The following is a 14374-nucleotide window of genomic DNA, read 5'->3' as shown; positions in this document are numbered from 1 at the left end:
TGTAAGGAGTATGTAGGTAACCTAAGTAAAGGGGAATATGCGACTTATGGACTTTGAAGACGAGAAGAATTTGATAAGTAATTCTTTGTTTTATATGTAACCAATGGGCAGCTCTAAGCAGGGGAGTAATGTGGTTATATACACTATATAAGAAGCTACACAAAGTTTTATAGTTCAGAGAGGGAATCTGGATGCTGAATTCTTGTCTCTCAATGCTAATACAATAAATGCTTTCTTATAATATGGTTGTTGAATTTTCTACCAGTGTTGGTGGATGGGAATCTGGAGTCCTTGAATTAGATTGTGTCAAGTTCCCCAGGGATACTAGTTACCGCTTGGCTTCTGGTAAGAAATTTACTCTTACAGGCTATTCATTTGTGTTGGTACATTTAAAAATTTGCTCCAGTAATCTTTACTAACGTTCTTATAAAACTTCACTCTGTTTACTTTAGAGTGGAATACTAAGTGGAAAAGAAAGTGAATAAGAAGGCCCACAGCACCTTGGAGATTCTTATTTTCCCTCTTTACTGTCTCCAAGTTGTCCAAAGACTCTTCATAAGCATTCTTCAATTTAAAGAGCTCAGTGCTGAGGCTGCGGGCCTCCTTCAGTGATGCCTCCAGCTCCACCTGTGTTTCTTCGTACTTCTGCTTCCAGTCAGCAATCATTTTGTCAAAGTTGCGCTGTTTCTTGTCCAGTGCAGCAGCAGCAGAGTTAGACCTCTCCAGGTCGATCATCATATCCTCCAGCTCACTCTGGAGCCGGTGCTTCGTTTTCTCCAGGGAAGAGCATTTTGCATTGGCGGCCTCCACCGCTTCCTCAGCTTCCTGCAGGCGCACAGCCAGTTTTTTCCTATGATGGAGGCAGGAGGAGAATAAGATATACATTTCAGATTTTTTTTAGATTTAATTGCTTATCTTGAACTCGGATTTGAAAAGGTAATTTGTATTAATGTTCAATAGGTATTTCCCTGTCCCAGAGAACTTGCAGTCTAAGGGGCCCTTTTACTAAAGCTTACAAATTAGCATGCACTGAGGGCTAGATTCTACAAACAGCATCATTATCGGCCGGCGCCTCAAAAAACAGTACCGGTCGCATGTTCATCACGCAACAGCACGGTTTGTAGAATCGCGACCACTATCAAACAGAGGCTCCAGAAATGTAGGCCAGGGTTATGAAGACTTAACTTTTCAGGTGCCTATGTTTGAAGTGAATCGTGTCTATGGAAGCAATTAAGGGCAGCTGAGGTGGTTTCCGGCATTATCCATGCCTACTTCGACTTCAGGCGCCCTTAGGCATCTCTGAAGATGCGATCATGGTGCCATTTTTGGAGACACCAGTAGGCGCCTAAATGTTTTTTTTATAATTCCTTTTTGTTTTTAAATGATGCGGTCAGGTACCACACCAATTAAAAATAATTAAACTAATTAAGTTAAGCAGTGGTAGAGCACCTACCACCACCTAACTTACAGCACACTTTTAAGAATTTGGACCTAAATTCTGACAGGCCAATAGGTATAAAATAGGCTTATTAGCATCGAAGGACAAATTCTATAAGAAGCGTTCAAAAGTTAGGCACCTATATAGGTGCTGTTTAGTGAATCACGCTGAACGGCACCTATTTTGGAGGCGCCCAATAAATAGACCAGCTCTAGGCACAACTAAAAGTTAGGCACCCATGTGAGCGCTTAAGCACGCTTAAGAGCAGCGATTCTGTAAGAAGGCGCCTAACGCAGAGCCACGCCCACGCCTAACATGCATAGCACCTATTTTTTTTGAAGGCTGCCTAAATTTTTAGAGGCGCCTTATTACAGAATCGCACTTTCTTGATAGGTGCCTATGTTCCAATCAGTGCTGATTAAAAAGCCTAATTGAGCTCGTTATTCAATTTCGATAGGCGCCTATCTAGATAGGCGCCTCCGAAATAGGTGCCTAACTTTAGGCGCTGGCTACAGAATTTGGGCCTGAGTGCTCACTAATTCCATTAGTGTATGCTAAGCTTTAGTAGCAGGGCCCCTATGCTTGTGCCTGTGTTTGGCTATATAACAAGATTTTGAGCACTCGGTGATCATTAGATAGGTAACGCATGTTAAGGGCGATTCTATAACTGAGCAATCATGTCTGTGCACCCCTTGTTCATGTTGATGTACAGAATTCTAGCACATATGTGTGCATAAGTATACACTTACGAAAAGGCCAGCAGGACACCAAGCCCTATTCTCTAAGGGCACATATATATGGCATAGCACATAGATGCAAGGGGGGAGCATTGGTGGGACTCCCACTTATGTACCTAACCTACAGAATATTGTATGTTACGCCTGTTCCTGATACATTTATTTGACCGTAGTTACAGTAATTATGATATAAATGTAAGATGCATTGATACCAGGTTATGCTAGTATTCTATAATGGCCAGCCATTCCCAATCCAGGTCTCGGGGCACACCTAGTCCCATTGGGGTTTCAAGATATCCAAAATGACTTAGATTTGCATGCATTCCCTCAGCTGCATGAAAATCTATTATCTTATAATAATAATAACTTTATTTTTGTATATCACAATACCATAACAGTTCTAAGCGGTTCACAATAAAAAGACAACTGACAAACAGCGAAGTTACAAACAGCAAGGGAGATACAGTAAGATAAGTAAGCTCAAATTAAGTTAGGAAGCAGCGCGTTATGAGGATATTCTGAAAACCTGATGGGAACCCGGTGTGCCTCGAGGACTGGGTTGGGAGTCACTGGAATAAGCTTTCACTGGGTAGCATCAAGGCACTTAAATGGAGGCACCCAGTTAGAGAACCATCCTTTAAGTCAATGGTTTTCAACCCAGTCTTCAGGGAGCAACTGGCCAGTTGTGTTTTTAGGATCTTCATAATGAATATGCATGAGATGTATTAGCATGAACTTCTTCCATTGCATGTAAATATCTGTCTTGTATATTCATTATCCTGAAAATCAATTGGTTAGGTGGTTCCCGAGGACTGAGTTCAAACCACTACTCAAGATAATACTAATGAGCAAGGCACACCAAGATGCTTTTCAGGTTGGAGCTTTACACTGCCAACTGGAAGAACAGGTTCTGCTTCTGCTACAGATTTCAGTGGCTTGGGCCAGGTTGAAACAGTGCATCCAAATGCTAGGTTTAGGGAAGTGTCACACTTATGGCCACACTTGCATGCCAGCTGTGAATCATCTTGTAATGGCTTTAGAGAGGCCTCTATCCTGCTCTCTCAAACCCAGGATGCTACTGCAATCCCTTGCTGCTAGGATTGAAGAGATGAACAGGAAGGGGAAAATGAGGAAAAGAAACTTATTGTCCTTACTGGGGGTAATTTTATAATGGGGCATCTATGAGGAAAGTGCAAAAAGATACTTATTTTGGGTTAAGAGCCTTAGCTTATAACCATAATGCTCTATGACCTCACAATGCAGGTGTAAAAAGCCTTAGCCTATAGGGAGAGGAGGAGATAGTGGATGCTGCGGATGGGCAGGCTGGACGGGCCATTTGGCCTTTATCTGCCATCATGTTTCTGTTTCTTTAACCTCACAAGGCAAGTGTTAAGAGCCTTAGCATATAATAACCAAAATCATATGCACAAATACAGGATGTCCGGTGCTGTACTCGGAAAGAGCCCCCCAGGAAAGAGACTTGGGAGTACTTGTAGACAAGTCAATGAAGCTGTCCGTGCAATGCATAGCGGCGGTGAAAAGGACTAACAGAATACTAGGAATGATTAAGAAGGGGCTCACAAACAGATCAGAGAAGGTTATCATGCCGTTGTACTGGGCCATGGTGCACCCCACCTGGAATACTGTGTCCAACACTGGTCGCTGTACATGAAAAAGGACATAGTACTACTCAAAAGGGTCCAGAGAAGAGCGACAAAAATGATTAAGGGACTGGAGGAGTTGCCGTACAATGAGAGGCTAGAGAAACTGGGCCTCTTCTCCCTTTAAAAGAGGAGACTGAGAGGGGACATGATTGAAACATTCAAGATATTGAAGGGAATTGACTTAGTAGAGAAAGAGAGGTTGTTCACCCTCTCCAAGCTGGAGAGAACGAGAGGGCACTCTCTAAAGTTAAAAAGGGTTAGATTCTGTACAAATGTAAAGAAGTTCTTCTTCACCCAGAGAGTGGTAGAAATCTGGAACGCTCTTCCAGAGGCTGTCATAGGGGAAAGCACCCTCTAGAGATTCAAGGAAAGGTTAGATAAGTTCCTGCTGAATCAGAACGTACACAGGTATAGCTAGATTCAAATAGGGCACTGGTCTTTGACCTAAGGGCCACCACGTGAGCGGACTCCTGGGTACAATGGACCACTGATCTGACCCAGCAGTGGCAATTTTTATGTTCTTAACAATAAAGCTCTATGACCTCACAATGCAGATGTAAAGAGCCTATAGAGAGAGGAGGAAATAGTGGATGCAGGAGATGGGCCATTTGGCCTTTATGTGCCGTCATGTATCTATGTTTCTATATAAAATAGGCTCCTATAATTACCCCCAGTAATGCACAAATGCTCTCACACATATTTGCGCCTGCTCTGAAGGTGTATATTTGTGTGTATATTCTACGCATATAGTTAGATATTTTATCAAACATGCTGGTAAATCCTTATCTTTCCACTTTCAGGGCACAGAGTGTAGACGTCTGCCTGGCTCTAGTTTTGCCCTCTAACTACTGAAGCTGTAATCAAAGTCCCACTCCAGCCTTTCAGAATCTCTGCATTTCCATGCAGTGGCATAGCAAGGGAGGTTGGTGCCCGAGACAGTGGTTCCCCGCATTGCTGTGCCATATAACCCCCTCCACACTCTTTCCCGCTACTTGGGTGCTCCCCTCCAACTCTTCCCCACTGCTTTGGCGTTCGCCCCCCCCAACTCTTCTCCACTGCTTGAGCGTCTCCCCATGTACCTCTTGAAATGTTCGCCACTGCGAGCAGCATCTTCCACTTGCTGCTCACGTCAGTGCTAGCATGAGCAGCAAGTAGATGCTTCTTGAGCCGGCAAATATTTAAAGAGATACACAGGGGCAGAGAGGAGGAGAGGTGCTGGCACTGGTGCCCCCCCCCCCCCCCACCGAAGACGGCGCCCGGGACAGTCTGCCCTCCGCCCACCTCCTTACTACGCCACTGGTTACATGCCAGACTGTAGGCACAACCACTTATGGCATGTCTATGCTAGCATAAATGCTGACACCTAAACAGCAATACGTAGTTGGATGTGTAAATGTAACTATTCTATAAAGTGCTCACTGGAATTTTCAGAATGCCCCTAACATGTCCATACCCCTCCCATGTTAATGCCCCTTTTGCAGGCAATAGCATGGGAGCTTGTTAGGCGCTTAATATACAGAATGGAAGCATAACTCAGTTATGCATGCAACCGCTAATTAGTGCCAATTTGTGCTTTTTAAATGCCAATTATTGGTACTTATTTCCAATTAAATGCCAATTTAGCGCCAATTAGCTAATTATGTTACTCACATAACTTAGAAAGTGGGAAACCAACAGCAAAGGAGACTCTGATGCCCAATCACTTTTATTGTATACCACGAAGTGACACGATCGTGTTTCGGCCCCAAATTGGCCTGCCTCCGGAGTCTGAACTCTGAGTAGCGAGTTGTGCACTGTTCTTCTAAAAGGAGTCAAAAACCTATATTATGAAACATTAAAAGTGGAAAAGACTGCTACGTCAGCTTTGAGTGCCACTTTTAGAAGAACAGTGCACAACTCACCACTCAGAGTTCAGACTCCTGAGGCAGGCCCATTTGGGGCCGAAACATGACATGTCACTTCTTGATATAAAATAAAAGTGATTGGGCATCAGAGTCTCCATCGCTGTTGGTTTCCTACTTTCCAAGTTTTGGGAAGTTGGCATCTCCTGTTTTCTTAGAACTCATATAACTAATCCTATTCTATAACTGCCTCCGAGATCCTTTTCAGCTTACTTGGCTTCTTCTAACTCCTCTGTCCTTTGAATGGCGTCCGTCTCATATTTATTTCTCCACTGAGCCACCTCTGCATTTCCTTTGGACAAAGCGCGCTGCAGCTCGGCCTTGGCCTCTTGTTCCTCTTCATACTGCTCTCGCAGAAGCTCACAGTCATGCCTAGATGCTTGCAAACTATGTGCTAATGCATTCTTTGCCTGATGGGAGGGAAAAAATAGACACACTCTTGTGAATGATCACATCTCATAACTGATGGGACAAAAAGTACCAGATGGCTCTGTAATCTGATTCTAATTAAAAGATGATGAGCTTGATAGTGAAACCAGTCAGATAAATCATGCTGAGCAGGTCGGGGGGGGGGGGGAATTTAGTGGCACTTAAACAGGAAGTGCTGGGGAGGTCTGGGGATAGAGTCTGGGCAGAGTGGGGGTACCAGAAATCTTCAGTGCTGATCAGGAAGCCTATGCCAGTTTCTTTTCTGGTAAAAGTTCACAGTGAACCAGGCTCAGGTTCTGTGAGATTCCAATTCTGGAGCTGATGCTGACATTAAAATAAACCAAATTTCATTTGTTTCATTTTAAAAACAAAATGGAATGAAAAATATCATTAAAATTTCCCATTTCATTTAAAAAAAAAAAGCACATTCCTGTCAATGACTGAAAGATGGTTTCATGTAGCAGAAGTATTACTTTGGTCTCTTCTTCCAATTGTCTCCTTAGTTCTTCAAGCTGTTGCGTAAAAGATGTTTTTCCTCGTGACAGCTGATTTATCAGAGATTCTTTCTCTTCTAGCAGTCTTCCAAATTCACCTAGCATAAAGTGTGAGGAAGAAAAATATAGCATGAGTGCCTTATAATCTCTCTACCCCTTCCACTCTCTGCCCATTCTCTTGATCTTCATAAAAACAGTCCCTATCGGTAAGAAACAAAGCTTTGTGGGAAAACAGTATCGTATGCCAGTGGAAGTGTCTGTCAGCAGATTCAACTGGTTGGCCAATTACTTTCAAGTGCTAATTTGAAACCCTTGGATCTGCTTAATGTAATTCTATTGATCACAATAAATGATATTTATGAAGAACATGGGCACAGGGGCATAGTAAGGGGAGGGGGTGGACCACCCCAAGTGCCATCTCGGTGGAGGCACCAGTACCTCTGTGCTCCCCCATGCCACATTCACAACTTCCCTTTCCTGCCTCCCCCCATATCTCTTTAAAATCTTTGTCAGCACAAGCAACTACTCTAGCCTGTTGCTTGCGCAGGCCTGGCTCCCTTTGAAATCACTTCCGGGTTGCGGGAGAAGTGACATCAGAGGGAAAGCCAGTAGATGGAGAAGCTGCGTGGGCTGGTGAATATTTAGAGGTATGGGAGTAGGAAAGAATGGCGCGAGTGTGCCGTGGGGGCATAGAAGGAGCAAGGGGGGGGTGGAGAGGAGGGAGTTGGGGTATAGAGGAGGGCATGGGGGACATCGCAGCCCCAGGTACCTCCCACCCTTGCTATACCACTGCATGGGCTATTTCTGTCTCAAAATGTAATTGAAATTGTAAAAGAAAATGTTGCTGGGTACAAATCATTTATAATAAATGTGTGATAAATACAATGAATAAAAAATAATTAAAACAGGTTTATTAACAAAGTGAGGCACAAATGGAAGGAATACACTTTCCCCTCCATATTCGCAGTTTCTGTATCTATGGTTTCGATTATTCGCAATTTTCTTCCCAAAAAAATCATTTTCGGGCTATCTTAAGCCCTGTGAGCCCCCCCCCCCCCTTAAGCCTTACCTGGTGGTCTAGCGGGTTTTCGAGCAGGAGCGATCTTCCCATGCTCCTGCCCCATGCAGATCGCTCACAGGAAATGGTTGCTTTGAGCTCCAACGAGAGACAACGGGAGCTCAAGGCAGCCATTTCCTGTGAGCGATCTACACGGAGCAGGAGCATGGGAAGATCACTCCTGCCCGAAAACCTGCTAGACCACCAGGTAAGGCTTATGGGGGGAGGGGGGTCTTACAGGGCTTAAAATAGCCGGGGGGAAGGGGCAGAACTGGCCCAAATATTATTCGTGTTTAATATTCACGGGCCAGTTCTGCTCCTAACCACTGTGGATACGGAGGGAGAAGTGTACAGTGTACGTATGAATGAATGCTTGGAAAAGAGAACTCTGGGTGAAAAAAAGAAGATGGCTTAAAATGCATTAATACAGAGCTGCTGGAGAAATATGATAGAACACAATATGACTAGGGGCACGTGGGATCTCTTAGAGAGAGGAAGAGATAATGGTTACTGCGGATGGGCAGACTGGATGGGCCATTTGGCCTTTATCTGCCATCATGTTTCTATTTTGATTCCCTCATAGACTATGTGAGCCCTAGGTCTATCACCTCTGATACTGTGTTCAACATGTGACTCCTATTACTGGTTGTGATCTCCCTACCATTCTCTGTCTGTAGCCTTCCCTTCTGGCTGCTGAGTTCATTCACTTGTCGAGTCATCTCATCAAGTTTTGATTTGGCTTCGTTCAAATGATCTTCATAAGTGCGACAAAGTTTCTCTGCCATTCCCTGCACAGCAACATCAGATAGGCATGGTAGAAGAGATTTTAATAGTCAGCAAAGTTTTTCTTTAATTCTTTTTACAGCTTAATTCTTGGTCTCAGCAAGTTAATATACATTTACAGGTAGCTGAACCTATCGGTAAAAAATATAATAATGTTTTCAACATACATAGTACCTTTCATCCAGTAAAGATCCCAGTGTGCTTCATAATCAGAAAACATACAACTCCTGAGGGATATTATGACCTCAGAATGTTGGCTTTTTGTTTTTATTTGCCTCATACTAAGAAGGGTGTTTTATATTTTTCACTCTCTGCAATTATGTCTTCCATTGATAAGTGCTCAGCAATGCCAATGGCTTTTCATGTCCCCAGAATGTAACAGCATTAACCATTGATTTTCCCATCCACTTTTTTTTAAATATATAAAAAAAAATCCAGAAATTGATTTGCAAATATGTTTGATAATCTATTCTATCTTCTTTATCCTATAAAACATCTTAGAATGTTGTTCAAGTTAAGAATTTCATCTTAATATCAGAAAGTAAGCGTATGTAGATAAATATTTCTGGGCACAGCCCATATCCTGCTAATCAAAAATCATATTGGATTAAAGTTTCCACATTTGGAGGAAGAAGCATTTCTATAAAGCTTTATTTGCATGTAAAGTCTTTAACATGTGGAAAAGTGCTCATTAAATTGTGTGTGTAAAAAGTAAGTGCAAGGAATGAGTGCACCTACTTTTATATCAGTGTATCGCAAACTTGTGTGCCTCCTGAGATTTCAGGAGTGCCGCGAGATGCTGGGGAGGAGGAGAGGCACTGGTGCTGGTGAGAGGCACATCCTGTAGGCAATCGGCCAGTGCCAGCAACTCTCCTTCTCTCCGCGTGTCTTCCCTGCCGGCACCCCCCTCTGGAGACTCAGGGCACATCTGGAGGGCCTTTGCGCATACATCGACGTAATGATGCCACGCATGCCCATGACATCATCATGTCGATGTCCACGTACTTCCGGATGCCTTGAGCCATGGCCACAACATTTAGGGCTCCTTTTACTAAGGTGTGCTAGCGTTTTTAGCGCACGCACAAGATTAGCGCACGCTATAGCACGCGCTAGCTGAAAAATTACCACCTGCTTAAAAGGAGGCGGTAGTGGCTAGCGCGTGTGGCATTTTAGCGCGCGCTAAGCGTGCACTAAAACCACTAGCACACCTTTGTAAAAGGAACCCTTAGTGTGCCGCGGCTCGACAAAATTTGCTATACACTGTTCTATGTGATCTGTATGAAGACATCCCCAAGGGTGTACAGTAGTTTAGGTAAAGTAGGGACAGAGTTGCACTATTTGTGCATATTTTATAAAATACATATGTACAGGCATAGAGTACCTGCACAAATATGCATTTTCTTTGAAGTCAAAGTAAATTTGTGCATGAGGATTTGTAAACTGCCGGGGGTGGTTCTGGATACCTATTTTATAAAGGTGCATAGGAGCTTATAGCCTTTATACCAATGGCTTTTAAAAAGTATATTTTCCCTCTATTAAATTATGCCCACAATCCATGCAGGATATCATTAAGATATTTTATTTTATCATGGACTTGACTATTGTAACATTGGTTCCACTTTATTCAGTGAGACCTAGTTACTAATAACAGGAGTTAACAGTAAAATAACACATCTTAACTGTAGCCTATTTTAGTAATCCCCCCCCCCCAAATTAAAGAAAATAGAAATATCTTTAGAAATCAAAATCACTGCTGTTTGTAATGCATGTGATTAAGTATAGGGCAATGAAGCCATTGTGTCATCACTGATGAGGCTGGCTTTTAGGCATTGGTGGAATGAAATATTATGACATCACAATAGCAGCTCTGGTTACCAGAGACTGAAACTCTTCACACTGAGGGGGGAAGTCATCAGTGTGGGCTATTGTTGACTTGTGTTTTTTACCACTAACTTGTGCTATTTTAGCACAGGTTCCAATGAGACCTAGTTACTAATAACTGGGTTAACAGTAAAATATCTCAACAGTAGCCTCCATCGATAATTTCCCCTCTTACAGAAAAAAGAAATGCCTCTTGAAATCAAAATCACTGCTATATCTAATAAAAGTGAGTCAGGCATAGGGCAATGAAGCCATTGTGACATCACTGATGAAGCTGGCTCTTAGGTATTGGTGGAATGAGGCATTATGACATCACTATATCAGCTTTGCTTACCAGAGACTGAAACTCTTCACATTGAAGGGGGAAGTTATCAATGTAAGCTATCGTTAAGCTGTTTTATTTTACCACTAACTTGTGCTTTTTTAGCACAGATCACATTTTATGCAATGAGACCTAGTTACTACTAACAGGTTAGTGGTAAAATAAGACTTCTTAATAGTAGCCCATAATTGATAACTTCCTTCCTCAGTGTTGAATCTCTGAGACAAAACTTTTCTGTATCCATTATAGCAGATAACAATGCTTTCTTTTCCAGAGACTTCCAATCTTGAATCATACCTTTGATTTAGCCATTTGTTCCATGTTAGAGGCAAGGTCATCCACTTCCATTTTCAGTTCACTCTTTTCCTTCTCGAGCTTCTGTTTGACTCGCTGCAGGTTGTCCAGCTGTTCTCCCATCTCTGCCATGCTATCTGCATGTTTCTTTCTCAGCGCTGCAGCTGTAGCCTCATGATTTAGCGTTGCCTCTTCTAAATCCCGACGCACCTTCAGATATTCAGCCTCCCGCTTCTTGTTCATCTCCATTTGCACTGTAGAGGCTCCTCCAGCCTCCTCTAGCCTCTCACTCAGCTCTTCCAGTTCCCTTGCCAGATCTGAGCGCTGTTTTTCCACCTTGGCTCGGGCAGCTCTTTCTGCTTCCAGCTCCTCTTCTAATTCCTCTATACGAGCCTGTCCGGCAAAGAAAATAGCTATTTACCCTCTTTCAGTGGCATAGCCAGACAGCCAATTTTGGGCAGGTCTGAGCCTAAAGTGGGTGGACATTGCTTTCTCTCCCTCCCTCCCCCCATCCCATGCAGCAGACTCACTCTCACTCCCTTCCCACCCTTCAGTCAGTGCAGCAGAATCTTTCTCTCCCTCCCTTCTCCTCCAGCCCATGCAGCAGGTTTTCTCTCGTCCTCTCTTCCCACCCACCCCCAGCTCACATACCTTTTCTTTAGGTCACTGGCAGCGGTTCCTACATACTGATGACCCGGAAGCCTTCCCTCTTATGCGTTTGCGTTTTGCGTCAGAGGGTAGGCTTCTATGTCAGCTACCGACAGCATGTAGGACCCGCTGCTGGCAGCCTGCAGCTACTGGGTGGCTGGCCTGAGCCCAAGCTGGGCAGGCAAAGCCCATCTAGGCTCACCTGTGGCTATGCCCCTGCCATCTTTAAATAAAGATTTTGCTGCATTGTACAGTATCATGAAGAAAAGGGATTAACACTAATTTTTTACTTTTCTGATTAGGGATCTTTTACTAAAGTGTGTAAGTTTTTGCACTTAGGCTCTAACAGCATAAACAAGTGTGTGGCCTGTCCTCTGGAATTAACACATGGCTATATGCACCTATGATTTTGTCCAACACTTTATCAATTTTAGAAATATTTAAAGACCTTGATAGTTTTTCCCTCTATGTAAATGATTTTGTTTGAAGAGGGGCAGGTGATATTGGGAAGGGTAGATATTATTGGCACTGGTTTTATTGGATTTTTTTTTTGCTTTTTTTCTTATAATTGTGTATGTTTTTTTTTAGCTATAGGCAGAGTAGAAGTTTTAAAATAAATATGTGAATTAGTATGCGTAGAATATTGTTGCAGTTAACATGGCTGCACCTAGCACATCTGATTGAGGAGGCACTAAGCAAAGTCATTCTAACTGCATCTCTGTTTGGCTAGCCCAGAACCTTTGAGTAGTCACCCCCTTGTAAATTACCTTAAAAATGGGTAAACTTACCTGAAGTTCCTTAATTTTCTTTTGGAGCTGGAGAATTATGGCTTGCTCATCCTCCATCTTGGAGGTCAGCTGGTTAATTTCAAACTCTTTCCTATTGAGTAAAGAAGACAGTAGGTGCTTTAACATTGTTTATTGGGTTTCTGCAATTTTAGAAGTGAAATTCTTACAAGAAGAACATTTGTACCACTTTCTTGCTTATCAGTTTATAGGGCTGGTTAAATCAATACACTTCTCCCTCCGAATCCACGGTTTCAGTATCCGCGGATTCGGTTATTCACGATTTTTTTTTTTAATCGATTTTAATTTTTTGGCTATTTTTAAGTCCTCTGAGACTCCCCGGAACCTTACCTGGTGGTGTAGTGGGCTTTCGGGGCAGGAGCGATCTTCCTACGCTCCTGCCCCGTGCAGAACACTCATAGGAAATGGCTGCCGTGAGCTCCCGTCGTAGTATCAAGACAGGAGCTCACGACAGCCATTTCCTATGAGTGATCTGCATGGGGCAGGAGTGTAGGAAGATCGCTCCTGCCCTGAAAGCCTGCTACACCACCAGATAAGGTTCTGGGGAGTCTCAGAGGACTTAAAAATAGCCCCCAAAATTAAAATCAATTAAAAAAAAAATCATGAATATCCGAATCCGCAGATTCATAGGGAGAAGTTTATTGATTTAACCATGCCTCCACTCAAGTCAGAAATGTCACAGCACATGGCACAGACAGCGGGCAGATGAGACCCATCTCCACCGGCTCTCGTGGGCTCCAGTCCTCCAGTGCACCCTCCTTCCTGCTGCTGTTGGGGCTCCCGGTTCGGATCTGCGCGGGGAAAGGAGCTTTAACTGATGGAGAGGAAGGTGATGCGGGAAAATAAAAGATCATGGGGATGGCAGGTACGTTTCACTTAAAAGCAATCTTTTGCAACTGCCAGCAAGTAGAGGGATTGCAAACTCTATACTACCTTCAGACTCTGGTGCTCCGAGCGGTCCTAAAGCCCACAAGTGCTCAGGAGGGTTAGCTTCTGCACTTCTGTATCAATCGCATGTGCCTGTGTCTCCCGATAGAGGTAATAGCCCTTTTGCAATGTCTTCCCCTCCCCCCTTACACTTCTAAATTGCTTTAGCCCCTGTTCTGATGTAGAGATTCCCTTGCTCCTGGCTAGGATACATAACTTCATGCCATTCCCGCGTGTGTGCAAATAAAAGGCACAGTAGTGAGCATCCTCTGGTGTGAAAGTTAAGAAAAATCAGCATAGGGAATCACAAATCTGGAGTCCCCAAATCTGGGCTGGAACAGAAGAAGGGCATGGAGGGAAAAGAGGGAGGGAGGAAGAGATGCCAGGGCATGTTAGAAAAGAAAGTTTGCCAGACCAAGGGAAAAGGAAGGAGGAGATGTCAGAGCATGGAGGAGGAGGGAGAGATGGAAGAAAAGGAAAGGAGAGAGATGCCAGGGAATCAGGGAATGGAAGGAGACAGAGATGCCATATCGTGGGGTGGGAAGGAAAGAAAGGAGAAGAGAGAGATGGCAGAGCTGAAATGAATCATGTACAAAGGAGAGAAGGGGCACAGGATAGACAGTTTATGGAAGGAGCATAGAAAGAGGGAAGATGCCAAATGGAACAGGGAGAGGGCAGACAGTGGATGGAAGGGGCTGATGCTGCATGGAAGAGAGAGAGAGGACAGATGCTGGCTAGAAAGAAGAGAGTGAAGACAAGATGATTACAACAGAAACGACAAAAGGTAGAAAAAAGATTTTTTTGTTGCTTTAGAATAAAATAGTATTGTTGTTGTATTGATAAAACTTTTATAAACAGAAAATAAGGTAATCTTTTTTATGGGACTAATTTTAATACTTTTTTACTAACTTTTAGAGACCAAAACCCCCTTTCTCAGGTCAGGACAGTATAATGTAACAGCAGTATATACTATATTGCCCTGAAGGAGGAAGC

The 14374-nt window shown here is 43.4% G+C and overlaps 1 protein-coding gene across 2 annotated transcripts in view; it reads right to left on the bottom strand.

Annotated features, from left to right (window-relative positions):
• The window catches only part of MYH15 (myosin heavy chain 15), a 143725-nt gene that overhangs the window by 40298 nt on the left and 89053 nt on the right, over positions 1–14374 (bottom strand). For both annotated transcript variants that reach the window (XM_033941288.1, XM_033941289.1), the window contains exons 27-32: positions 12437–12527; positions 11004–11393; positions 8382–8508; positions 6643–6761; positions 5954–6150; positions 501–850 (exon numbers count right to left, since the gene is read on the bottom strand). In XM_033941288.1, the coding sequence (XP_033797179.1) occupies positions 501–850; positions 5954–6150; positions 6643–6761; positions 8382–8508; positions 11004–11393; positions 12437–12527 (1274 nt within the window). The remainder of the gene's footprint in view (positions 1–500; positions 851–5953; positions 6151–6642; positions 6762–8381; positions 8509–11003; positions 11394–12436; positions 12528–14374) is intronic.

This window comes from Geotrypetes seraphini, chromosome 4 (assembly GCF_902459505.1).
Source record: "Geotrypetes seraphini chromosome 4, aGeoSer1.1, whole genome shotgun sequence".
Lineage (NCBI taxonomy): Eukaryota > Metazoa > Chordata > Amphibia > Gymnophiona > Dermophiidae > Geotrypetes > Geotrypetes seraphini.
The sequence above is the reverse complement of the archived record's forward strand: the minus strand, read 5'-3'. Positions and strand labels throughout refer to the sequence as shown.